General features: G+C 38.9%; 12 protein-coding genes across 12 annotated transcripts; 6 read left to right on the forward strand and 6 right to left on the reverse strand.

Annotated features, from left to right (window-relative positions):
• Positions 1-429: 429 nt before the first annotated feature.
• On the forward strand, positions 430-1,704 carry SOCG_01070 (glucan endo-1,3-alpha-glucosidase Agn1; the record flags this gene model as incomplete). Its single annotated transcript, XM_013163490.1, has 1 exon — positions 430-1,704. The coding sequence occupies one exon, from the start codon at positions 430-432 to the stop codon at positions 1,702-1,704; it is 1,275 nt and encodes a 424-aa protein (XP_013018944.1).
• Positions 1,705-2,229: 525 nt separating this feature from the next.
• SOCG_01071 (nudix family hydrolase) lies at positions 2,230-3,607 on the reverse strand. Its single transcript, XM_013163491.1, has 2 exons — positions 2,888-3,607; positions 2,230-2,831 (listed from the first exon to the last, which is right to left on the reverse strand). The coding sequence occupies exons 1-2, from the start codon at positions 3,303-3,305 to the stop codon at positions 2,251-2,253; spliced, it is 999 nt and encodes a 332-aa protein (XP_013018945.1). The 5' UTR covers positions 3,306-3,607; the 3' UTR covers positions 2,230-2,250.
• A 327-nt stretch (positions 3,608-3,934) lies between these two features.
• Positions 3,935-6,551, forward strand: SOCG_01072 (polyphosphate synthetase). The gene is made up of 2 exons (XM_013163492.1): positions 3,935-4,152; positions 4,270-6,551. Exons 1-2 carry the CDS (start codon positions 3,985-3,987, stop codon positions 6,307-6,309), a joined length of 2,208 nt encoding a protein of 735 aa, XP_013018946.1. The 5' UTR covers positions 3,935-3,984; the 3' UTR covers positions 6,310-6,551.
• Positions 6,531-8,174, reverse strand: SOCG_01073 (clr6 L associated factor 1 Laf1). Its single transcript, XM_013163493.1, has 2 exons — positions 8,079-8,174; positions 6,531-8,028 (listed from the first exon to the last, which is right to left on the reverse strand). The coding sequence occupies exon 2, from the start codon at positions 7,843-7,845 to the stop codon at positions 6,916-6,918; it is 930 nt and encodes a 309-aa protein (XP_013018947.1). The 5' UTR covers positions 7,846-8,028; positions 8,079-8,174; the 3' UTR covers positions 6,531-6,915.
• Positions 8,175-8,856: 682 nt separating this feature from the next.
• On the forward strand, positions 8,857-11,356 carry SOCG_01074 (RFC like checkpoint protein Rad17). The gene is made up of 3 exons (XM_013163494.1): positions 8,857-9,494; positions 9,537-9,643; positions 9,687-11,356. The coding sequence occupies exons 1-3, from the start codon at positions 9,302-9,304 to the stop codon at positions 11,154-11,156; spliced, it is 1,770 nt and encodes a 589-aa protein (XP_013018948.1). The 5' UTR covers positions 8,857-9,301; the 3' UTR covers positions 11,157-11,356.
• A 143-nt stretch (positions 11,357-11,499) lies between these two features.
• SOCG_01075 (F1-ATPase alpha subunit) lies at positions 11,500-14,007 on the forward strand. The gene is made up of 3 exons (XM_013163495.1): positions 11,500-11,657; positions 11,831-11,890; positions 12,140-14,007. The coding sequence occupies exons 1-3, from the start codon at positions 11,595-11,597 to the stop codon at positions 13,625-13,627; spliced, it is 1,611 nt and encodes a 536-aa protein (XP_013018949.1). The 5' UTR covers positions 11,500-11,594; the 3' UTR covers positions 13,628-14,007.
• On the reverse strand, positions 13,957-16,611 carry SOCG_01076 (dipeptidyl peptidase). The gene is made up of 2 exons (XM_013163496.1): positions 15,116-16,611; positions 13,957-15,064 (listed from the first exon to the last, which is right to left on the reverse strand). The coding sequence occupies exons 1-2, from the start codon at positions 16,543-16,545 to the stop codon at positions 13,984-13,986; spliced, it is 2,511 nt and encodes an 836-aa protein (XP_013018950.1). The 5' UTR covers positions 16,546-16,611; the 3' UTR covers positions 13,957-13,983.
• A 53-nt stretch (positions 16,612-16,664) lies between these two features.
• On the reverse strand, positions 16,665-19,302 carry SOCG_01077 (App1 protein). The gene is made up of 2 exons (XM_013163497.1): positions 18,855-19,302; positions 16,665-18,774 (listed from the first exon to the last, which is right to left on the reverse strand). Exons 1-2 carry the CDS (start codon positions 19,000-19,002, stop codon positions 16,790-16,792), a joined length of 2,133 nt encoding a protein of 710 aa, XP_013018951.1. The 5' UTR covers positions 19,003-19,302; the 3' UTR covers positions 16,665-16,789.
• On the reverse strand, positions 19,239-20,524 carry SOCG_01078 (uncharacterized protein). The gene has a single exon (XM_013163498.1). The coding sequence runs from the start codon at positions 20,127-20,129 to the stop codon at positions 19,623-19,625; it is 507 nt and encodes a 168-aa protein (XP_013018952.1). The 5' UTR covers positions 20,130-20,524; the 3' UTR covers positions 19,239-19,622.
• Positions 20,490-21,708, forward strand: SOCG_05818 (uncharacterized protein). The gene has a single exon (XM_013164091.1). It carries the CDS (start codon positions 20,844-20,846, stop codon positions 21,243-21,245), a length of 402 nt encoding a protein of 133 aa, XP_013019545.1. The 5' UTR covers positions 20,490-20,843; the 3' UTR covers positions 21,246-21,708.
• On the forward strand, positions 21,696-24,828 carry SOCG_01079 (transcription factor). Its single transcript, XM_013163499.1, has one exon. It carries the CDS (start codon positions 22,920-22,922, stop codon positions 24,411-24,413), a length of 1,494 nt encoding a protein of 497 aa, XP_013018953.1. The 5' UTR covers positions 21,696-22,919; the 3' UTR covers positions 24,414-24,828.
• Positions 24,783-25,935, reverse strand: SOCG_01080 (26S proteasome regulator). Its single transcript, XM_013163500.1, has 2 exons — positions 25,707-25,935; positions 24,783-25,634 (listed from the first exon to the last, which is right to left on the reverse strand). The coding sequence occupies exons 1-2, from the start codon at positions 25,785-25,787 to the stop codon at positions 25,056-25,058; spliced, it is 660 nt and encodes a 219-aa protein (XP_013018954.1). The 5' UTR covers positions 25,788-25,935; the 3' UTR covers positions 24,783-25,055.
• Between the last annotated feature and the right edge of the window lie 18 nt (positions 25,936-25,953).

Consider the following 25,953-nt stretch of genomic DNA (forward strand, 5'->3'; position numbering starts at 1 on the left):
TTTGTCCAAAAGTGATTGTCTGGTTGGGAAGTAAAAGTAGACGAAAGTGGCAGTGAGCTACATAATGTGCAACAAAAAAGGGTTTTGTTTATGCAACATCCATTAGTATTCTGTTAATAATAAGGTTATGGCTGACAATGGTGGTTAACCAGCCTTCTTTTGCATTTCTATGCGAGCTTTCGATGCATACCAGCCACCGATTCTAAATTCAGAGATGCCTCACAAGCCCATTCTAAGAAGGAGAATTGTATATAAGATGCATTCAGGGGCTACAAATGTTTCTGTAGATTAAAGTCTATTCAGCTCGCTGGCGACGCTGAATCTTTCCTTTGTTTGAGTAGAAACAAAGAATCGGAGACAAAGAAAATCTATAAGGCCCCTTGGGTTTAATTACTTCCAGCCTTTTTTTATCATTTTACTTTAAACAAAATGAAGCTTCTACTATTTTTCGCTCTGCTGGTCATGAGTTTTACTAGCCTAGTTCAGGCTAGCAAACTGGTTGTAGCACACTTCATTGTCGGAAACACATACCCATATACGATCGAAAATTGGAAAGAGGACATCAAGGATGCTCACTCGGCAGGAATCGATGGTTTCGCACTAAATATTGGTGGTGATGCTTGGCAGGTTGAACGTGTCAGTGATGCCTATGAAGCAGCTAGTAGCGTATCTCCAGATTTCAAGCTCTTCTTATCGTTTGATATGACCGTCATGCCAGCAAATCCGGATTACATTGAAGGGATAGTGAGACGATTTGCTAGGAAACCCAATCAATTATGGTGGGATAACAAGGTCTTTGTTTCAACCTTTTCTGGTGAAAGCGACTTCTTCGGACACTCAGACGTTAGTACTGGTTGGAATTTAGCTGTAAAGCAACCATTAGAATCTGCTGGTTATCCTATCTTCTTTGCTCCTAGTTGGACTTCTTTGGGAGGCGGAGCTTTACAACAAAGCGTAACCGACGGCTTCGTTTCCTGGAACACATGGCCTACGACTTCCGCAGATATGAATGCTAATGATGATTACTATTATAAGCAATTAGCGAATTCTTTGGGTAAGATTTACATTGCACCTATTTCGCCATGGTTCTATACTCATCTAAGCTATAAAAATTGGGCATACAAGAGCGATTGGCTCTACGTGGACCGTCTGCAGCAAATGTTGGATGTTCAGCCTGACATGATTGAGGTCTTAACCTGGAACGATTTTGGTGAGTCTCATTACATCGGTAAGATTCAAGGTGCTTTACCTTCTGGATCTGAGAGCTATGTTGAAGGTTTCGATCATACTGCTTGGCGTTTAATGCTAGCTCCATATATCGCCGCTTTTAAGGATGGGGCACGCAAACCTTATATTAACTTTGAGTCTCTGTTTTACTGGTATAGACCTTCTTCAAAGTATAGTGTTCCTACTCAAGATGGTATTGGTTATCCTTCTGGAGGTGACTATGATCAAGACAAAATTTATGCCGTAGTTTATCTGCTGCAGCCTGCCGAAGTTACTATGTCTTGTGGTAAAAACAGCCAGACTTTTAATGCCGAAGCTGGTGTTCACCGTTTCTCTATCAACATGGCACCAGGCTCTAGTCCAAGTTTCAGTGTTTCTAGACAGGGTAAAGAAATGGCTTCACAAACAGGACCAAAAATTGAAGAAACCATTAAAGAATATAACTTCAATGCCCACACTGGTTATTTGTTCTTTTAAACCGGTGTTCACTATTCAGCTGAGTCTATAGTAGTAAATGGCTCTGCATCGACATGGTTATGATTTTATGTTTTCTTTGCTTTTAATGCAGACATTTTCTGCTGCTCTTTATACAAGAATGCACATATATCTTCGCCATTTCGTTGCTAACGTGACACCTCTATATAACACCCGTCCGAGAAATAAGGAGTTCTTGTCAAGTTTATCGGGATATACATACCAACCGTAACTTTTTTCTTGTTTTTGATCGATCATTTCTGGACTATTCTAATGCCACATCTCACTCGTTAATGTTCATCCTATAGAATGCATCTATCTCATTTTTTTGTTCGACTATTAGATTTTATACTTTTGTTCATAATAGATAATTTAATTTAATAAATTAGATTCCTTTTTATTTTTATTTTATTTTTATTTTTAAAAAAAGAATAGTAAAGGGTCATTTCGGAGGTAGTAATCTAAGATGCCTTACTTATATTTTCTGCAGCTGAAGGTTTTATGAATTAAAAGCAAGGGAAACACACAGACAGGGAGAATAAGCCTTTATTAATTACTATGGCTACATAATAGACTGTAATAAGTAATAAAAAGAAAGTAACAGACTACAGCACGAAGTAAAGATCCAATTATTAAAGACAACTGTAAGTACTTATAATATCCTTTGAGCGTTTTAAGAGCATAATTGCCTTGGGGATATTTTTTGGACATATTCCTTTTGTATTTCCATGATATGATATTGGTAATAGCTCGAAAGTCATAATGCTCAAAGTACGGTAAAGACCATATGATACAAGATTTCGCAGAAGAAGGGGAAAAATAGACAAATAAGTCGACGAATACGCTATGAGTAATACCCCATAGTAATGGTCGCTTGTCGGCGGAAAGTCGAGAAGCTGGTGAGTCGATATGAGGTTCTAAGCGTATAGCAGAATAGAACAGTTTACCAACAAAGAATCGTAAGAAAGGTTCCAAAGAAGGTATGGTACGATTGGCTATAGCTCGAGAAGGGTCAACTTTAACATGAGTAAAAAAGTTTGGGCGCAATAGATCAGTAAGAGGGATCCATTGGGCGGAAAAGACTTCTGTTTCATTAAATTGGAATTCACAAAGTTTTGGTAACACGAATACTAGACGGAAGATAGTCAATTAGAATAATCATTTATGTAGAAAAGATAACACGTACCAAAAGATGAAAGTACAAGTAGAGGAGTGCTACCCCAATTGGAAGAAATAACTCTTTCATCTAAAGAGCCGGCAAGATACGCCCCTTGCTCGCAAAGATCGATACCCACTACTTCTTTTGTTTCTCGTATAGCAGTGTATACATCGGATTTATCATCGGTTTCACGAATACCACCAGGAAAAGCGACGTGACCAGACCATCGATCTGTTTCACGAAAAGCTCTCTGAATTAGGAGGACATGAGGTGTTACACTAGCAGGGATTCGATGAATCCAATTTGGGGTAGATGTTGTCTGGGGAGGATCTGTTGCAAGAATTACAGCAACTGATGCTCTTTTTTTGGGTCCATTTGTAACCGAAGCTGACGTTTTCTGTCCCAAAATCTGCAAGCCTGTAAGTAGATCTAGGTCGAAATTCATGTCTTAAAGCATTAAAATAATAAATAAATAAAAAATAAAATGGTTTTTCTTCTTCAAATCTTTACTCCATACAAGAGACACATATGTAGCTTCTGTTTTTATAATAATCGAATTTCGTTTTGATAAACAGAATTTGTAAATCCCAAGTTCTGAACCGATGGCGTACTGTATTTACTTTTTAAACAAGGTAGACAATGATTCTTGCACAATGCTTTTTTTAAGTGATCGTTTTCGTTGGAATTGGTGAAAGACGCAGACCTTCAAGACGGATCTTTGGTACGTAATGGGAATATGCGAGTTGTGTAAAAGTTAAGTTAAACATATCAAAGGAAGCTGTATATTCAATTAAAACTATTTTACAAAAAAACAAAAATATAAAATTGAAATACAATCTGAAACAAACCTTCAGAAAGTTCAATTACGGCAAAAATTTGTTTGATGTTTTTCACGCTCCACGCAAACTACTTCTAAATGAAAGATATATTGTATTTCGATTGTTCAAGTTAACAACAAAAGCTATTTCATTATTTATGCTTGCTTTAGTCCTTTTGGTGTATCTTCATGGTGGTGATGCTTCTCGTTTACACAGGCTTACTGTAACTCACTATATGAATCTAGGTATGTTTTTGTATAGAATGAAATACAACCATTCACAGCCAAATTATAAGTTGATTAAACAATGCGTTTTACTGACAGTTTGGAGGCTGGTATTCATCAACCATGGAGGGAACATTATATGAATTATGTGAAACTGAAGCACTTTCTGAAAGCTGATGAAGAATCTCCTGTATGGGAAGAAAACGATGAATCACGTTTCGTATCTGCTTTAGATGACCAGTTGGAAAAGGTATAATAAAAGAATTTGAACAGAAGGAAAAAGGTAGTTGGTTATCTAAACAATTAGCTGCTCGTTGGAAGAACCTTCGTTGAGAATCCTTGAAATACATGAATATTAACATGACAGGTATCTGTGTTCCATCAGAAGATTTGGGAGGATTTAAATGAATTGCTAACCGGTGTTGAAACCATATATGACTCTTCTAATGAATTTACCGATGCAACTTTGACAAATGAGGCTCGTTTAAAATTTCTAGAGCAATTGGACTCTTGTACCGATTTAGTTAAAAGACTGGAAAAGTACACTCGGTTAAATCTTACAGGTTTTTACAAGATCGTAAAGAAACATGATAAATTACACAGCGAGTATTCCCTTCGACCTCTATTACAAGTTAGGTTGCGTGCTTGCTCGTTTGGTAATGTTCAATATAACCCAATATTGGCACGCATCTTTTCTCTTTATAACCCGCTTCGTACAAGCCTTTCCGGTGATCAATTTTCATCAAACCCTCGTCGTCATAATCATTCTTCAGACGAAAATGTTTACCGCAGACGAACATATCGTTTTTGGGTCCACCCTGACAATCTCATGGAAGTAAAAACATTTATTATGAGGCGCTTGCCAGTTTTATACTACTCTGGTAAACATGGCTTTGATCGAGACCGTTCAGCTGTGTCTGGTATACTTGATCCAATTTCAACTTGTCTTTATTTTGATAATCCTAATTTTGACTTGTATACTCAAAATCTTGAACGATCTGAACGTGCTTTTTCACTACGCCTTCATTGGTATGGAAAATTGAATCCAAAGACCGATATCATTGTAGAACGCATGGTGCGCGAAGGCAGCAGTTTGTCTCATAGTGAAGACCGATTTGTTCTACGCGAGAAGAAAATTAATGAATTTTTGAAAGAAGCTTATGAACCCGATGAAAAAAAGAGCAGAGACGATACTACTGAAGCCTCTGATTCTTCTCGTAAAAAACAGCTTACGGAGGATGTCCAAAAGCTTATTGGAGAATATAATTTACAACCCGTTTTGAGATCCGTTTATACTCGTACGGCTTTCCAGATCCCTGGTGATGATTCTGTGCGCGTGAATTTAGATTCGGATTGGGTAATGATTCGTGAAGATTCATTTGATCAAGAGCGACCATGTCGTGACCCTGTCGATTGGCACAGACATGATATTGATGATGCCGATTTCCCTTATAAACATCTTCGTAAGGGTGAACACTTTAGATTCCCCTATAGCGTACTGGAGATTCGCGAATGTTTAAAACCAGATGAAGAGGAGCCATTGTGGATTTCCGAGCTTCGTGGTTCTCACTTAATTTCCGAAATCGATGGATTTTCAAAGTATGAGCACGGAGTGGCAGTTTTGTTTGAAAGAAATGTTCCTCTTTTACCGATGTGGTTATTTTCTATGGAGCAGGATATTAGAAAAGATCCTCGATCTACTTATCCGATTTCAAAAGATAATTCCAATTCAAGCAATATCTACGTAAAAAGAAGAGACGAAACTATTTTTACTGATGAAACGCCCCCAAAGACCTCTAAAAAGACGCCAGTCGTACCCCGACGCGCACAAGCCTCTAATGCTCAGATGGCGGCGCCGCAAATCCAACATTTTAAGCATGCTCATGGAGATCACTTTAATATAAAAAGTATACCTGGTTTACTAAAACCATCTACATATGGCTCAATCTATCGTCCTGGCAAAACTTATACGACACCCCCTCATATTCAGAAGCCTGAAGTTCCTCTTCGGGTCAGCGGTCCCGTCAAAGTAGAGACGAAAGTCTGGCTTGCTAACGAACGAACATATTTGAATTGGTTACAAGTCGTCGTTCTATTTGGCTCCTTGTCATTGGCTTTGTATAATAGCGCCGGTGAAGGTATAGGCCGTGTTTTTGGTAGCATCTATGTACTACTTGCCGTATTAATGGGGATGTATGCTTGGAGGCTTCATGCTAAGCGTTGTCATTTGATTATGACTCGTAGCCCCGTTCCGATGACTGAGTATTGGGGTCCTCTACTTGTTGGTGTTGCTTTGGCTATTTCGTTGATTGCTAATATGGCATTTGCCTTAAGAGGGGCTGTTCAGCAGAATTTGATTGAAGATGATCATGTTCTTGTGCAAATTTTTTGCAAGCAGTTTTTCTAAAAGTTATCGTGAAGTTAAAAATAATCTTCTCGATAAATTTTTGGTTTTTTTGAGCCATGATTAAAAGTCATTCACTAGAATTAATGCAAGCATAATTACAAACTTTTACTGTCTCCATAAAGGCTTATATTTATTTTTTGTGATTATTTAATAATACGTTCTGGGTTTGCTCACGCTGTTTGTTTAAGTAATATAATGAATGAAAGCTAATGTTGCTAGTGTACAAAAACTTCTGTTCTGTAATTATCTATCATTAAATCTATAAATTTTGAATTAATACACAGAGTTAGGTAAAAAGAATGAAGAACGAATATCTTAAGCTCACGTAAATGATGAATAGTGACTCAGGACTTCTCTATGAAAAGAAATTATTTTTAACATAAAAGGAAGATGAACAATTTAAAAGGGAAAAAGGGATCGGTATGAATAAACAAAGCGTAGTCTCCACGTTCGTTAAGTCCAAAAAGAACGCGTAAAGTTTTTAGATGCAACACAAGATGTCAAAACCCAAAAATGAAAGACGATAAGAAATACGCTAAAGGTAGGGAACAGAGGATTAGTCCATACAACGAGACTTGACAAAGGAAATTAATCGCAACTGTACAGCTAATTATCGAAAAAACCTTCGTCATGAAAAGCCTTCCACAGCCGACTAGCTTTATTAACGTCGACACGACTTGCGCGCTGGGCATCTGTTTTACGAAAACTAAGACCTTGAGAACGACGATTGTGCCATTCTGCAAATATACGACGCTTGTTGTCTAAATAAACAAGACAAGGAAGTCGAAGAGTGGCAGCAAGTTGTATTTCAGCCGGATGGAGAAGATGTCGATGTTCGTCATTAGACAAATCAAGTGGTGGGTCTTTCCACTCACTGCGCAATGGACGAGAATGTGCTCTTTTATCAAGGGTGGACATGTCTGGGGAATAATCAGGAAGCATTTCATAAGGGGTATTAGCAACGTCAAGTACCTGACTAGAGGAAGAAAACTCTCGACTGGATTGTTTAAATCTAGTAGTCATTGATTTTGAGTAAAAATGGCTTCGAGAGGAATTAGAAACTGGTGTGGAAGAGCGAGAATCCGCAAAATCAGGTGAAGCCCTTGGTGTTTCAACAGCGACCTTTGATTCAACTGCAACGGATGTGGTACTAACTGTTCGGCGAGGACGTTTAGCTGGAGAAGAAGTAGGTGTTACAGTAGGTAAATGGCGCTGTAACCAGTGTCTTTCCCTAAGAAGCCAAGCTCTGGGAGAATCCTGGTAGGCCCTATAAACACGAGAAGTTAATCGAGCACCAGACGAAGATGTTGGCTTCTGACTAGAAGTAGCGACAATTGGTTTACAAGGCGTAGTTGGTCGACTACATCGAATTAAATCTCCATTGTCTGACAAAATACCGGGAGAAAGTGGTGAAGGAGGAAGAGAAATGAGATGTTGATAGGATTTCATCGCAGAAGGACAAACATCTTTATCCAAAGTTTTCCCTAGTGACGAGTTGGAAGAGACAACACTGGCGCTAGTTGATGGGGATTGCATATGGAAATTTTTCAATTTACGCTAGATATTTACCAAAAATTATAACATAAAAAGCCAGTAAAATGAACAGTAAGTTAAAGCCAAAAATAAAACAAAATAAATATAGACCCAAATATAAACCAGTACAACAACCTATGAACCAAGAAACCAAAACCACAAAACACAAATATGATATTTATGCGACTGCAATTCACCGTTTAGTTTACTAATTCAGGAAACATTTGTTTACATACCTATAAGAATTGCATTCATAACCCTCAAAGCCTAAGATACGTATACAAAACGGTGACAACAGATGCTGTCACTACCTTCGAAAAAGAGTAGTCCTGTTCTTCCAAAGGGTAGGGTATGCGAGATTGCTCTTCAAACTTCAAAAACAATTGTAAGAATAAAATAAATATTATTTAGAGAATATAGTTACTTTTATATAAACATTCATACATGTGTTGAAATTCTTTTATACCTAAATAAAATAAAGGGCTGTTTGATGTTTAGAAGGGAACTCTTGAAGGGTCTTATGGATACAGTACCAATTGTGTATGATTATTTCTTTAGTGTACAATATGCTTATAATTTGTAAATTACAGTGAGAATACTAGACTGGTTTTGGTAGCTGATGCAGCAATGGAAGCTCAAGCGACATTCTCAATTTTGTAGCTGGTTTAGTTTGTGTAAATCATAGAATAAAGTAAGCATTAATACAGAAAACAATATGTTTCTTCACTTATACATTAATGACTGTGAATATGAATTTTTCTTTTTTTTTCCCATCAATATAAACAAACGCGAAACAAAAAATAAACAAAACGTTGCAAAGCTAGAATAGACAAATGGAGCGGAATTGAATCAATAAAAAAAAAGTATTATATACCTATTTATGAAAATTGATACCGGAATTAATTGTTAAAAACCAAAAATGTTTACATTGCTTTCTTTCTCATATGTAAATTTTGTAAACACTCATTTAGGTCTTTTACTAACAAGTTGTCTTCTATTGACACACTGAATCCAATTCGATCAGAATTTATTTTTTAATTTTTAAATCCTGTTTCTAATCATATTTGCTCTATAAACTAGAGCAACATTTGGTTTGCTCAGAATTATCTCAACAGAATACCTACCTTCATATAACGTATTTAATATAATACTTTTAAGAATCGCAAAATTGTGAATGTCTATTTTATAGTCAACTAACTATTTTTTATTGTTGAATATTTTCTTTTGTGAATACTAAAGGGAACAGGATAATTTTCTGTATCTCAAAAGTTTTCTTGACGGTCCTATTTTGAATACTAGATTTTGAAAAAAAAAAAAAAAAAAGCGTTGTGATCACTAGGAAGTGAATCCGTAATTTTATGTTTTATCAAATTCGACCCTCATTTAGCTATAATTTAACACTTTATTAACCTGTTCCAAGTCCCAAATTGGAATAACTTATCATCATATTCCTCTTGGCATGCAACGGCGATCGTCGTCACGTGAAAGTACCAAAAATCCTTCCACTAAACCAAAAAGAAGGGGAAAACAATCTTCTATAGAATTTTCGACTAAAAACGCAAAGCGACGCCGTGACACCCATGCTTTGCCGGATGAAGAAATTGAAACCATTTCTGATGATGAATCTACACCTATAACTCCCGACTCGTCCTGTAAGTAGAAGTTATATCGAATTTACTGACATTTTTAAATAGCTTTATGGTTTGAAAAGTATCAACCTACAAAGTCATCTGAACTAGCCGTACATAAAGGAAAAGTTAATGCTATACGACAATGGATGACAGAAAATATTCCATTCAGCGTAAGATACTTTAGATATCTATAATTAGTAACCATAATTTAAGCGTTTACTGGTATTGTCAGGTCCTCCAGGATGTGGTAAAACCACTACTGTTCGTCTATTAGCTCACGAGATGGGCGCTAGTCTGGTTGAATGGTCAAATCCAATGGACACAAGATTGATAAATCAAGAACATGATTATGAACAATTTTCACTTAGTGAAAAGTTCCGACGCTTTATGTCTTTAGCAGAAACGTATCCTGAATTGGAATTGTCTTCATCTACTAAGGCTCCTAAAAAAACGAATTCTTCGGAAGAAAAAAAGTTTATTCTTTTAGACGAATTACCACATTTATCAAAACAAACCGGTACCTTGCAAATGTTTCGAGAAGTCCTCCTTTCCGCTTTGCAATCTAGAGGCTCGTATTCTATTATTCTAGTTTTGACCGAAACTAAACAAATAAATTCGGAGGGAAATAATTTCCAAGAAAAAGAATTGAATTCTGGAACACAAATCCTTGGCCCCGACCTAGTGGAGCATCATCATGTTTCCATCATTCAGATGAATCCAATTGCTACGACGTTTATGAAGAAAGCTATAGATAATATTTTGAAAAAAGAAAAGATTCTAGTCCAATCGAAGAGTTCAGCATTTATTCAAGAATTGATAAGCGCCAGTGAAGGTGACTTAAGAAGTGCCCTGAACGCTCTTCAGTTCTATTTACCAAAAGAAAATCGACAAAGAAAATCTTTTGGAAAAAATGAAAATTTAAAGAGCCAAACGGAAGTATCCACAGAAGCTTCCGAAATGTTGAATAGAATTGCTAGTAAAAAGGATTCCCCTTACTCTGCTTTATCGACTTTTCAGTATAAACAAAATGTTGATGATGAAGATAAACAAAAAGAATTTCAAAAGGATATCGGTTTAGGAATGTTACATGCGCTGGGAAAAGTCGTTTGGAATAAACGAGAAGGAGACGATGAAATACTTTCATTAAATAACCAAACACATTCAAATCTAACTTACAATAAAGAAAAACTACAACAGAAAGGAAGTGCCGTCTTTAATTTGTCTTCAAAAGCAAACGACATAGAGAAACGTCCAAGTTTAGTGGACATCAAGACAACAATTGAGCAAGCAGGCCTTTCAGGGTCCATGTTTCGTTACGGAATTTTTGAAAACTATCTCGACTCTTGCTTAAATCAAATGGAAGCTCATTCCGTATCTGACATTCTAAGCTTCGCTGACACTATGGCAGTCGATTACCCGTATTCGTATCGAGCAGACGAAATGTCTTTATGGTTTGCTATTCAAGGAACTCTATGGTACCTTCCATCGCCAGTCCCTAGGAAATGGAGACAGCTAAAATTTCATAGATGGCGAGAAGAAGAGATCCCCAACAAACCTTCAGATGACTATTTGGCCATTTGCGGAAAGTCCTCGGCAATTAAATATGTTGAAACCCTCATTAATGATGAAAACCAAGCCTTGGAGGACCCCGATGACCCTATTGAAGATGATGATTCTGCTTAACGAATATGATTTATGGTCACAATCACAACTAACGAACATATCATAATAAAGAAGAATACTCTAGCCAAGATAAATTATATTTCACTTTTTTCTTTTTGCTTTAGTTAAATAATACCCTCATATCTCTTATACCCACTATACAACATAACGAAATTATAAATTGAGCCTTGCCTCAACTAAAAAATACAAACATTAAAGAGTTTTTATATCTTTTATTTAGCTTTTTTACTTAAACTATTTCATTTTTTGAGGATACTTTGCAATTACAGTCTTGGATATCGGGTAACATACCGTGGTTTCATTTCCACCTCTGTCACTTAGGGTTCTTTTCAGGGTTCGGGTTTCCATCTTTAATAATGTTACTTACCTGGTAAACCAAACGCTTCCTCTCCTCCTCTCAGTTTAAGCAAACAGTAATACTTTCATTTACTCACGAAAATGCTTCGACAAGCAGGATCTAGATTTATCAGAGCTCCTGTTTGCGGCTACCGCCCATTCTTTGTAAGTTTTAGCTTATTATTTTGCCAGATTTTAGGCAGCGTTTGAAGCGGAACATTCATCTCTTTCCGTCCCGCTTCAAACAACAGCACCTTCGAAGTTTTGCTAGTTTTTGGCTTACTTGCGATAAAACATGCTTCTATGTTGTATTCGGAATGAATAACTAACCCGAGCAGTGTAGTAAACGTGGCTATGCGGAAAAAGCAGCTCCCACTGAAGTTCCTTCCATTTTGGAGGTATGTGAGACGAGAAGCATTTGGCTACTTTTTTTTTAAACAAAGGATCTTTGAAACTGCTTGAATTTCCTTTGGATCGATTTTGACAAATACGGGTGCTACATCTTGTCCTGTATCAAAAATTTTCGGTCCTTCAACTTGCAGTGTTTAGCTTCATTTCAAAGATACCTAAGGAAATGAAAGAGTTTTCTAAATGTTTTTAGAAATTTATACAAACAAAAATAAACGGACATATGCTAACTACTTCAGGAACGTATCCGTGGTGCTTACAACCAATCACAAATGATGGAATCTGGACGTGTCTTGTCCATTGGTGATGGTATTGCTCGTGTTTCCGGTCTTTCCAACGTACAAGCTGAAGAGTTGATTGAGTTCTCTTCCGGTGTCAAGGGTATGGCCTTGAACTTGGAAGCCGATACCGTCGGTTGTGTACTTTTCGGTAACGACCGTCTTGTCCGTGAAGGTGATGTTGTCAAGCGTACTACCAACATTGTTGACGTCCCCGTCGGTGAGGCCTTGCTTGGTCGTGTCATTGATGCCTTGGGTAACCCCATTGATGGCAAGGGCCCTATTAAGACCACCGAACGTCGTCGTGCTCAATTGAAGGCTCCTGGTATTTTGCCTAGAACCTCCGTCTGTGAGCCTATGCAAACTGGTATGAAGGCTATTGACTCTATGGTTCCCATCGGTAGAGGTCAACGTGAGTTGATTATTGGTGATCGTCAAACCGGTAAGACTGCTATCGCTATGGATGCTATCCTTAACCACAAGCGCTGGAACAGTGGCAATGACGAAAGCAAGAAGCTTTACTGTGTTTATGTTGCTGTCGGTCAAAAGCGTTCTACTGTTGCCCAATTGGTCCAAAAACTTGAACAAAACGACGCTCTTAAATACTCTGTTGTTATCGCTGCCACTGCTTCCGAAAGTGCTCCCTTGCAATACTTGGCTCCTTTCACTGGTTGTGCTATTGGTGAATGGTTCCGTGATAACGGAAAGCACGGTTTGGTCACCTATGATGATCTTACCAAGCAAGCTGTTGCTTACCGTCAAATGTCTCTTCTTTTGCGTCGTCCCCCTGGTCGTGAAGCTTTCCCTGGTGATGTTTTCTATCTCCACTCTCGTCTTCTCGAACGTTCTGCCAAGATGAGCAAGGAACACGGTGGTGGTTCCTTGACTGCCTTGCCTGTCATTGAAACTCAGGGTGGTGATGTTTCTGCTTACATTCCCACTAACGTCATTTCTATTACTGATGGACAAATCTTCTTGGAATCAGAACTCTTCTATAAGGGTATCCGTCCCGCTATTAACGTCGGTTTGTCTGTCTCTCGTGTCGGTTCCGCCGCTCAAGTTAAGGCTATGAAGCAAGTTGCTGGTCAAATCAAGCTTTTCCTTGCCCAATACCGTGAAGTTGCTTCTTTTGCCCAATTCGGTTCTGATTTGGATGCTGGTACCCGTGCTACTTTAGAAAGAGGTCTTCGTTTGACTGAATTGCTTAAGCAACCCCAATACTCTCCTTTGGGTGTTGAAGAGCAAGTTCCTATCATTTACGCTGGTGTCAAGGGTTACCTTGACAGAATTCCCGTCGCTCGCGTTGTTGAATTCGAACAGAAGTTCCTTCCCTTTTTGAAATCTAGTGGATCTGATGTTACTGAAGCCATCCGTACTGAGGGTGTCCTTAGTCCTGCCACTGAAGAGAAGTTGAAGGGTCTCCTCAACGAATTCTTGTCTTCTTTCTAAGTTCGCAGGTTCAACTCAATAGGTGCTGTCACTACATGAGGTTACTATCTTTTATCCTAATAATGAAATGAACGATTCAACATCTTTTGTACTTGTGATAACCTGCCGGTGACTTGCCATTTATCAATTATATGTTTGCTGAATTGATAATTTTACGATTTGTCCCCCCACTTATTCATTACCAAAAGGTAGTATAGTTTTGCTTTTCTGCAAGCTGCTTGCTTTATTAGCTAAATAGCAATTAGCCCTATAAAATTTAAAAGCTCGATTATTGATCTTTACAATAAATTTACTCATAAATCGTAGCTACTTCGATTGCAATAAATAATTTACTGAACTTCCAAAAGAAAATTTATTCACAAATGTTGAAAACAACTGCCAAAAAAGGTAGCAATTTTCTTCTTCAAATAAGGGTACACTTGAATGTTAGAAAAGTCATGATTTGCTTCAGGAATAATTAATTGCACAAAATTCTCCATATTGTTTTTAATAAGTGAAGACGTTAAGTGGTACGTATTTTCGAGGTGCACATTATCATCTTTAGCTCCATGAATAATTAAAATACTTCGTATATTTTTTATATTTTCAGATATGTGTAAAGCACTCTGTTCGTATCTATCTTTAGTATCCGCAGAGTAAGCACCTAGAAGGTTTTCTGCATAATAGGAATCGTAAAACCGCCAATCCACAACAGGAGCTACGACTAATGCGGAGGATATCATATCGGTAATTTCTAAAATCTTTAGAACAAGGTAACCTCCAAAACTCCATCCCCAAATTCCCAGTCGTGAATTATCAATATAGGGCTTATGAGTATACCATTCAAGTATATCGACCCAGTAGCCGGGCAAAGCTAGAAAGTCATTTCCCAACAGATTACTTGTAGTTATCTTTCTAAGATCCACTTTCACAACTAGAATATCCAAGGACGACGCCATCAGTTCGTTCGCATCCATCTCATATTTTCCGGTGACTAATTGCGAACCCGGTGCTCCATATATTTCGAAAACGGTGGCATATTTTTTCCGCGGATCAAAATTTTTTGGCCTTATTTCTTGAAAGAATGCGGTGATATTATGAATATCCACACTTTCGGTATATTTTGAAGGAAATTCATAGTTCAGAGCAGCAGTATGTAGTTCTTTATTATCTTCCACAATGTAAAGTAATGTCGGAATGAGCCCTCCATTCCAGGAGACATCACCAGTAGAAATACTATTCATCCAGTCACCTAAACAAGCATTCAATGAATAAATAGCCTGGGTGGGTATTCCAGGACCCAAATAATTAAGCAGCATGTAGTTCGCATCAGGAGAAATTTTTACAGATTTAGCGCCATTAGAAGGAGGTACTTCAATTTCCACTTGAGCTGCAAACTCGGTGGATAAACAGAGAATACTAACATAAGAACTACTTGGACGGATAGCAGTGTAAAATCTAACAAAAAAATTAGTACTTGTGAAGGAAAGTGATTCAAAAAAGACTTACATAAACTTTTCAACCAACCAAAATTCCAAAACATATAAATCATCTGGCGTTATATACACAAAATTATCATCGTCAAAACTAAAAAATGCCAGCCTTTTCCTTTGTGGATTGCCCATGTAACGTACGTAACCAGTTTTTGACTGCCAGACGACGCTTTGTATCTGTGATGAGGAACATGGAGGTAAAGTGTACTTTTCCACCTCTTCATATAGAGTCTCAAGACTGGAAGTAGTCAAATCGTATTTATGAGTCAGTCTGCGTGAAGAACCTCTTGAGGTCTCAACGAACATAACTGAATCATCCTGAATCCAAGAAACATCCTGGATGTAAAATTCATCTAAAGGAGATTCTTCAGCAGTAAAAAAATGATGATGCGTAACAGATTCAGGAGAAAAACAAACCCCCAATAACTGAACAATTGGAATAGGATCACCTGGTCGAGGATAACGAAACAGATCTTGGTTCGCAGATGCATCGCCTTGGGCTGGAACGATAACGTTCTGAGAAATGATATATTTTGGTATAAGAGAATCGTTAAACGATAAATAAGAAAGACAAGTACCATCTTTTGACCACCACAAAGCAGTTGGTGACATCAAAATCTCTTCTTCATACAGCCAATCTGCTATTCCGTTCATAATATATTCAGACTCTTCGACTTCCGTAACTGGAATAATCGGAAGATCAAATCCTTCCCAAACATACAGGTTAGAGCCATCTACGAAAGCCATTCGATGGCCAGCAGGTGCCCATTCTGCCACGATAATCTGAGAATTTTGCTTGAGAGTGGTAACTCGACCAGTGGATCGTTCCAATATAAATATTTCGTTGTACACTGAATATCTCCACCTCTTTTTTCTACCGCAGAAATATGCCACATATTCCAAATCGGACGAAACCACCTTTTGTGTTAGCGAGTTGCAAACTTCTTTTATATGGAAGGCCGAAAGATGCATGCTAGGTCCGCTTGGATTACCATGGGGAAGAAAGAATACAGGAAGAAAATTACTTCGATCGTAATATAGCACTACCCCCTCCTTCGAAATAACCCATTCAATTTCCTGGACAAAAGGCATCAAGCTTCCATCATCGAATTGAGACGTACTGAGTCGATGTTTTTCAGTTGGTGTTACGATTCCACGAAATTTATGCTTATTTATAAAAATGTAAAATGAGTATAAAACAAGGCTTCCAACGAATAAACTCAAAACACCCACTAACGAGTAATAAATAAACTGCCTTTTCTTTCGAGCATTCTTTCGAGAGTCGTTACTCTCAGTAGATTTATCTGTATCGTCTTGTCCTTCTATTGATTGTAGCACCGCCTTTACATCCTGCGAAGAGACAATAGCACTTCGCTTTCTCCAATGTTGCTTTGTTACAGAACCATTACGGCCAGCTATGGAAGGCTCGACCCCATGTCCATTCATTCATAACAAAATAAAATGTATTCAGTGTAGTTTGTCGTAATTAATACTGGTTGATTGTATAAGAGGATTACAACATAAGTAAATAGTATTTAGAATATTTTACGAATTGCAGCGAGTTATATCTGAAAAAGTCAAAAAGAGAAACAAAAAGATTTCATTTATTTTTAATGTTCAATAATGTGGGAAACGACGTAAACTACATCAATCATAAGTAAAAAAGGCATTAAATGAAATTCGAGGACAACTATTCTTCAACATAATTGGAAGGAAAAAGGCCACGTCGTCCATGACATTCACCTTCCCACCAATTTGGATCAATGCGATCGACATTCGTAATAATATCACTTTCATAAAAGGTCAACTCGTTGTCTTCTTGCGCTTCATAATCGTAGACGGCTTTTACTGAAATTTGACCTGAAGTATCTTCGACATTACTTTCAGAGGCCTGAACCGGGGCAACGGTTTCCTCTTGCAAAAGCTCAACATAATTGGAAGGAAATAATCCTTGCTTACCATTTGACTTTTCACCAAGCCACCAACCTTCATCGACAAAGTCTATGATTGTGATTTTCTCACCTTCAGTTAATTCGATTTCGTTTTCTTCCTCAGGCGAATAATCATAGATTACGACAGCTGGGGTTTTTGAGGAAGGCTCTGAAGCGTGTTGTGACTGATCCTCGGCTTCATGAGAGTGAATGTTGGGTGTGGGAGGAAGGGGTGGTGGTGGCATTTCTGTTTCCACTACCGGTGGAAGAGGAGGTATGGGGGGTCCTTCCTCATCTGACCTGGCAGGCACAGGTGGAGATGGTTCCAAGTGTGTTACCGAAGCAGGTGCAACAGGCTGCTCAGGTTCAGATTCAGGTTCAGGAACAACAGGGGGAGGAGGAGGGGGTGCTTGGTTCGTAGACTCTGGTCTTGGGGGCATGGCCGGGACGGGAGGTGGGTTTTCTTCCTGTTCCTGTTTCTGTTCCTGTTGGGGAGGAGGTGGAGGTGGAGCATAAGAAGCCACAGGAGGAGGAGATGGTACACGGTTTGCAATTTCCGGTCTTGGGGGCGCGGTTGGTACAGGAGGAGCTTGAGGCAACGGAGACGTATTGCTTGGTGCAGGTACCGGTTCAGCTACGGGCACGGGTGCCGAGTGAGTAGCAGTAGGAGCAGGGGCACGTTTCGAAGGCTGAGTATTGGAAGTAGAGGAAGAAGTGGATTGATCGTTCAAATTTTGATTGGCAAATCGAGATCGTAAAGAAGCAACACTTGGTGGATCTGAAGGAGCCTCTTTAGAATCATCATTGTTGGTATAAGCAGAAGCATCAACCTTGGGAGCAGATGGTATGTCTGAAGCTTGGGGTTTGGGAGAAGCAGGAGCTTCAAAGCTTCGGTTGAGTTTGCGTGGTTGAGGCCTTGTCTGAGGAATGGCGGAAGAGGTGTCGTTTTTTTGAAAACGCTCAAACAGGGCTCTTTTAGCAGATAAATTAACGTTTCCACTAGTATGAAGCTGTTCCAACTCGGAAGTGGGAGTCTTTGTAGATTCAGTAGAAGCTTTTGAGATTGGAGAATTTAATTCCTTTGGTTCCGGTTTAGAGGTAGAAGCAGACGTGGACGAAGCAGCAGGTTTTTGCACGAACGTTGGTTGAGTCGGGCCAGGAGCAGGGGCGGGAGCCGGAGTAGGAGTAGGAGCAGGCTTGATTGAAGAAGGCTGTGGTTGCTTTTCCGGTTCGGGCTGAGAAGACTCTGCGTTGGACCAATTCGCATTTACGGGAATACGAAGAGAAGGTTGAGGTTGGGTAGGGCGTTGTTTATAGGTATCGCTCCACGTATTATCTTCAATCCCAGGCTTCTGGAAAGGGACGGAACCAACGACTGTACCAGGAGGGGGAGTTTGACGATGGGAAAAAGCGGAAGCAGGCTTTGGAGCAGAGGTAGCAGAAGTAGAAGTAGAAGTATTTGAAGAGTATTTACTACCACTAGCGTCGGCGACACGACGGTGAATGTCGTCCAAATTGAGATCAGAAGATTCACGGCCGGTGACTTGAATGTGATAACCATTTAGTAAACGAGTAACGGAGGCAGAATGGATGGGAAACAATCCTTTTCGAGAACTAGGAGCAGCCTCACCGCACCAAGAAACCAAAACGAATTTATGAAGACCCGTATTGGAATCTTTTACGCGCAAAAAACCATACAAAATAGCGTTTTCGTCAAATTCATCAAGAAATTCGTAATCATCATCTAGCAAGTTAGTAACAAAAGGAAGAGAAGAAAGAAAGAGAAAGATAAAAAAAAAAGAAGAAAAAGAAAAAGAGACATACTTCCCGTAGCTAGCACTTTTAAAACATTGCCTTGACCTTTGGCATAACCAAAGACGGCCCAAGAGCAATCTGGGGAGCCATTTAGGACTTGGGCATGAGCTTTTTTAATGTCAGAACCAAAAGAGCTTGTGTCTAATTGAAAAGACATTTTAAAAAAACAAGAGTAAAGGGAAAGGGAAGAATCGGTGTAGGATGGAGTGTGTGAAGGAAGGAAAGAGGAAATGATGTTTGGGTGGATAGGGAAAGCAAAGGAGTGATGAAACAGGAATGTTTTGAGAGAACGTAAGAGTGGTTTCAAAAAATAGAAATAGAAATAGAATTAGAAATAGAAATAAAAAAGAAAAAAGAAAAATGAGAAAAAAAAAAGGAGAATTACAAGAGAAACACAAAAACAAAAGGAAAGCAAAAAAAGAAAAAAAAGGAAATGGAATCCATTGGTATGAGAGTTTATAAAAAAGAAAAAGAAAAGACTAGTCTATATACACAAGAAGAAATATATACATATAAAAAGACACACCTATATACAAACGGGAAAACAGCAAAAGTCTTGCGAACGAAAAAACAACCATGGATAAAGGAATGGCGTAGAAACGTTCCGACGAGACAAGAGGGTAGGAGAAGCGGGGAGAATCGTATTACTGACCTGCAGTAATAGAGAATGAAATGAAATTACCCAAGAGGATATCTTGTAGCAAGAGTATCAAAAACATCCATTTATTTGGGGTAGGTAGATAGAGGAGGAGGAGGAGGAAAAGTTTTTTTTTAAAATTAAGCGGTAAAAGAGACGGCGGAAGAAGAACCGATGGTAGAAGCAGGAGCAGAAGTGTTGTAAGAGGCGGGAGAGTTGATGAGAGGATTGGAAGTAGCAAAAGGAGGATGAGCACCGTTAGAAGGGACGTGAACGACGGCAGAGTAGATGGGAGTAGAGACGGAAGGGGAAGGAGAAGCAATGGAGGAGTGGTCGAGGGTTTCGTTGAAGCTGATGGAGCGTTTGGCGTGGGCGGTAGGAGAGGCGGTAACGGTGACGGTGTCGGGTTTCAAAACATTGTAAACGGTAACGGGAGGTTGAGCGAGAGGGCTATTTTGAGAGTCGACGGTACGGACGAGGTAGACGGTAGTAGTAGCAGGAGCGGTGGGAGAAGCGGAAGTGGAAGAGGAAATGTCAGCCGAATCGGAGACGGTAATAGAGGAAGAGGAAGAAGGATCGGCAAGAGAGGGAAGAGCAAAGAAGGCAACGGCCAAGAGAGATTGAAGGAAAGAGCGAGCAAAGAGCATTGTTTTTTCAAAAAAGAAAATAAAAAAAAACTAAGGTAAAGAAATGTGTTGTGGATGACAAAGGTTGATTTGCTTGAGATGGAAAGGAATGCTGAACAGGATTTATATAGAAAAAGGACGAGGGTAGGAAAATGGATAGGATGGCTGGAGGGGATGAAAGAGAGGGAGAAACGAAAAAAAAAGTAAGGTCATGAAGGGGGAACGAGGATGCCAGCCATCCCAATTCAACCAAAATGGCTGGCAAGGAAGGGAGGGAGAGTGAGCAATAGAATGGAATGAAAAGAAGAAAAAAAAAAAAAAGAAAAGCAGAGCAATTCAAATAAACAATTGCTTTTTTTTTTTTTTTTTTTTTTTTCTTCTTTTCATTCTTTCTTCAAGTCCAACTCTCAACCCAGTTCTTTTCCAATTCCAATCCCAATTCCATCTAGTAGAGTTGATTTTAGTTGCAAGTTGTATCCAAGTGGGATGAGAAACCGAGTGGGGGATTCTGTTGGATGTGGGAGGAGAGAGAAAGAGAGAGAAGAGAGGGAGGAGAGGAAGAATCGTTGAGAAAAGGTTTGTTGATGGAAGCATTGAAGGGTTTCGTTTCGTTTGTATCGGTTGTTTTATTTTTTCTTTTTAAAAAATAAATAAAAGAAAATAAATAAACAAAAGAAAATTGTTTCTCTACGTCCATTCTCTTTCCTCCTTTTCCTCCTCCTCCTCTATGACTCTATGACTCTCCTCTACGTCCATTCTCTCTCTCTCTCTCTCTCTCACTGTGTGTCTCTCACTCTCTTCCTCCTCTGTATCAATTACCGTTCCACACAATCCATTCCTATTCCTCCTTCCACCACGCTACTACGACGTCTTTCTTTCATCACGCTCCTTTGTTCCTTTGTTCCTTCCACCGACCGATCCAGTCCGTCACTCACACACACACACTCTTTCCCTGCCCATACAAATGGAACCTCCTTGCTTGGTCGATGTCATTTGGGCAGCCAACTGATCTGGCACTTGAACGCTGGTTGGAACTGCAAGAGATCAGCTGTGATGGAAGGCAAACAGCAACAAAAAGACGAGGCAAAACTCGACGGCGTCGTTCGTTGTCGTGATGGTTTTACTGAAGAAAAATAAAAAGAAAATAAAAAAAAACAAAGAGAGCGAGAAGAGCCGAAATGAACTGAACTGAAATGAACTGAACTGAACTGAACCGAAAGTAAAGACGGTCTGGTCTGGTCTTTCTCTCTCTCTTTCTCTCTACCAAGCCTCTCCTCTCCTCTTCTCTCCTCTCCTCTTTTCCCCTCATTTCACCTCATCATCATCACCTTTTCCCACCCTTTTTCCCTCTTTTTTATTGGAACCTTGTTTTCCTCTCTCCTCCTTCATTCTCGTTGACCCCACTGTGTCTGGTTTTCCCGTCCCCCCACATAATATCATTTGATAGAGACTTTTCTCTTTGTGTTGAAAGAACCGAACCGACGACGACCCTCGTTCGTGTCTATTTCATAACCGAAAGAAAGAAAAAAAAAAAGACCTGGAACGAGACCCACAACGCGTTTTTATTTGGAGACTCTTCGAGTCTTTTTTTTTTTTTTTTCTCGCGTCATTCTCCACTTAATCATTCATACTTCTCCTCGTTTTCCCCATCTTCTCCTTTCATCTCGTTCCGCTTCGATATTCCTTTCCCACCTGATGTCGGCAGATTCCTTTCTTCCTCCACTTTAACTCGCTTCTTCACTTTCTCGGCCGTCATCCTATGACATCATCCTCTGCACTGTTTCTGGTGCTGGGCATTTACGTTCGGCATTTGCTTTCTTTCATCCAAGGGATCTCGATTGTTCGGTTCTATGGTCTTTTCTCTCCTATATATGGCCCTCCTTCCTCTAGTCAATGTCTTTTTCTTTTTTTTCTACAAGATGGTCTGCTTTTTATGATCGTTTCTTTTCTTTTCTTTTCATTTCATTTCTTTTCGTTTTGTTTTGTTTTGTTTCGTTCATTCATTCATTGATTGATTGATTGATTGAATTCTTCCATTTGATTCAACTTGGTTTCTCGAGTTTCATTTCCTTCCTTTTCATCCTTTTTTTTTTTTTTTTTTATTTTTTATTAATTCAATTCTCAATTTCATTGTTTTCTTTTTAATACAGCTCTCTGTGTGTGTGCGTGTGTGTGTGTTGCATTGTGCCAAATTGAATTGAATTGAATTGGATTGTATCAATTTGAATGAAAACTACCTTGTTTTTATTTGCATTTTGCATTGCTTGTGTTTACGAGTTTTTGTTTTCTGTCTACGCCTACATCTACATCTACATCTACTTGATTTCTAACCGAGCCTGTGTCTTTTTTTCTTTTTCTTTTTTTCCTCTTTATTTGTTGAATTCAATTTTACTAATTCTTTAAAAATACCCCATCGCGTTTTCACTACCTTTTCGTCCTAACGCATTGTCTTTTTTTTTTTTTCTTCTTCTTCTTTTTTTGGTTGTTATTGTTGTTGTCTTTGAACCCGCAATTCGACTATCATCTTTTATCATTTGCCTTTTTTTTCAATTGCTATTTTTCTATAATTCCCCCTTTTCTTCTTTTCGTTTTCCTTGTTTTTCTCTCTTTCTTACCTACTTACCTACCTACTTACCAAACTTTATTTTTTTTTTTTTTTCAATTTGTTTGGTATCTCCTTTTTATGCCCTTTTGTTGATTTCTCGTTTTTTTTTCTTTTCATAATTCTATTTACTTCTTCCTTCTTTCCTCCCTCCCAACCCTCTTGTTTTTCTTTCTTTCTTTCGCATTCTTCTTCCTTGTCTCCTCAACATGCCTCACAAATCTTCCGGTCCTCGTCGTCGTACTGCCGTCGCTTGCGATCGTTGTCGTCGTAGAAAAATTCGTTGTATCGCTAGTGAATTCCCCAATCAACCTTGTATGGCTTGTCAAAAAGCTCATGCTGAATGTCATTTTTCCGTTTCTTCTTGGCGTTCCTCTCGAAAACGTACCACCCCTTTCCATTGTCCTCCTCATTCTTCTTCTTCTTCTTCTACTACTACTACCACTACTCCCTCTTCTCCTTCCTTGATTGCCCCTACTGCTTCCATTTCTTCCTTCTCTTACCCTTCTTATAATACTTATCCTTCCTTCTCCACCGACCTTTCATCTTACCCTCCTCCTCCTCCCCCTTCTTCCGCTTCTTCTTCTACTCTCGTTGCTTCCTCCCCTTCTAAACTTTCTTCCTTTTCTCCCTCTTTCGTCTCTTCCACGATCGCTTCTCCTCTTGATACCACTACCACCACCACCGCTTCTACTTCTACTTCTTCTTTTCCTTCTAAATCTTCCCGCAAATTGTTTTACCCCTCCGGTAATCCTGCTACACTTCCCTCATACAACGATAACGATCCCCAAGCTCCTCTCACTTCCTCGACTTTTGTCTCTTCTCCCCTTGTACAATCTTCTCTTTACATGTCTCCTCCCTCTCATCCAATCGACCGTCCCACCTCTCCTACCACCGTTCCCATAAAACAATACTCTTCCTCCTCTACTTCTCCTCCTCCTTCTCTTAGCGCTTCCGTCTCCTCCGTCTCTTCTTCCATTCCCGGCTACGTTGATCATGATCCTCTGCAGCCGTATCTATTTCAAACAAATCCTCTTTTTACCCACTTGGACTCTCCTTCTTCTCCCTCCACCCCAAATTCAATTGTCTCCAACCCTACCTTTCCTCCGTCATCCGACATCACAACTACAAAGTTTCCTCAGGAAGACTATGTCAACAAGCCTTTCATGCAACTTCCCATGTTATCTGATTTATCCCTCCCAAAGCTTCAACCATCCCATTCTCCCAAACGCGAATCCGCCGATACCTTTTCTTCTTCTCCTTCCACCTCTTCCGCCTCTTTTCCCTCTTCTAATTCTCAGCTTTTGGGCGATTCGGACTTTGACTATTCTTCCTATCTCACCGACTCTTCAGACAGTGCCTCCCCAGCTGCTCAGAACGATGAAATTGCTTCCCAGTCATTTACAACTTCCTCTTCCGATCCTATCGGCTCTGTTGACCCCCTAAGTCTTGAAATCGATCAGTTTACCAATTTGCAAGATTCTGTTTCTTCCAATAATCCTTTGGAAACCTCTTTCTCTCAATTCTCCAATTGCAACCCTTCCAAATCCTCCGTTCTTTCTTTGACCGTTGGTTCTCCACCCTTGCAATCCTTTGCTTATCCCGAATTTTGTGGATCACTCGATGAATCTTTCCAGTGCTTAGACTTTACTAATGAGAATTTGTGGTGGGAGAATTTTGACTCTGAAAAAGCCTCCCCATAAAAAGAAAAAAGAAACCAATAAACCAAACCTCCTTTTAGACAGCGACATTAAAGAGGACATGTCGTGCTCTTTGAAAAAAAAATGGGTGGTGACGAATGTTAAAGCTGTGTTTTATTACTTCTTTTTTCTCTTTTTGTATGGAAGAAAAGTGAGAAAGAACAATAGACCCCTAGAGGAGAAGTCTTGTGTATCTTTTTTTTGTAAAATAACTCTTGTACAAATCTTTAGTGCCTGGTGCATTTCTTTTTTGTTGTCGTTGTTTCCTTCAAGTTTATAATCGTTGTTTTTTTTTTATTTTTTTTTTCTTATGAGAATACTAATGGACATTTATTTCTTTTATAAATTTATAAATATATAAACATACATATGTTTTTCAAAAATCTAGTGCATAAGCGTTCTAACTTTTAAAAATATTCTTATCAACAAACTAGCATTTTGTAAACTAAGTGATTACAAATATTTCATAACAAATACACTCATTTCAAACGTAGAGTCTTGTCGATTAGGAGAAAAGGCGTTTTCTTTATTCATTCATAACAGTTGTTCATGCTGTTCTCAAAGTTTGTCCTTGGTATCATTCTTTCACATTGGAATCTTTTTGTTTTTATTCTCATTTATTGCCATTTCTCTTTATCGTAAGTTTCAACGTAAATGACAACCCAATACGCCAGGGCCTTGCCAAGTATGGGGTCTAAGAGAGAGTTGATAGACTCTTGGTGAATCGTCAGCATCATATCCACGAATTAACAACACATGCAAGTTCTTTTCAATGCTTCCTAAAACAACTTCTGGCAAAGACGCCAAGCTTGTACAGTTTTGAATGCTTATAATCTCATCTCCGACGCAAAGTCCAGCTTCTTGGGCTGGGCTATCTACGGCCACTGAGTCTACGACGCAAAATGGTTTCGGCCTTCCCAAGATAGAAGATCTTTGTAAAACTTTTTCATGGTTTTTGTTCAGAGAAGATCCATCAACATTTGCAGCCTCATCTTTAGTACTTGTCTTGAGCTGCGATTCGGAAGCTCCGTTTGTAAGATTAGACTCAGCTGCTTCTGCTGAAAGAACTTTTTCCAATACTTTTTTAATTTCTTCTTCCACCTTTTTATAGTCGTTTCGAAGCAGGATTATTTTATGTCTCGTGGGTCGAATTGTAGTAATGTCGATATCGGACCTGGGAAACCCATCTTGTGTTACTAATGGAGTATTCATCGTAACATTTTCCTAACTTCTGTTAGCTATTGATTTGTTTACGAGCCAACAGCTCATTCTTTTCGTAGCAGGGAATCAACTTACTCGTAGTAAAACACTTTGCAGTTCCTTCAACTCTTCCTCAATATTCAGCTTCTGCTTTTCTAACCGTTTGAATTCTTCCATTGGGATCAGTAGATTTAATTCAAAATGAACAACCGTATGTGTCTCTGTGCTATTGTTACAACTTCGGCGCTTAGTAGAGAGATGCCACTCATAATCGTTGACTTGACCAGCAACACCAAGTTTGTACTAATTTTTATTTCCTTTTTCCTTTTTTCCCTTTTTCCCT

The sequence above is a fragment of the Schizosaccharomyces octosporus genome (genome assembly GCF_000150505.1).
Source record: "Schizosaccharomyces octosporus yFS286 unplaced genomic scaffold supercont6.2, whole genome shotgun sequence".
NCBI classification, from domain to species: Eukaryota; Fungi; Ascomycota; class Schizosaccharomycetes; order Schizosaccharomycetales; family Schizosaccharomycetaceae; genus Schizosaccharomyces; species Schizosaccharomyces octosporus.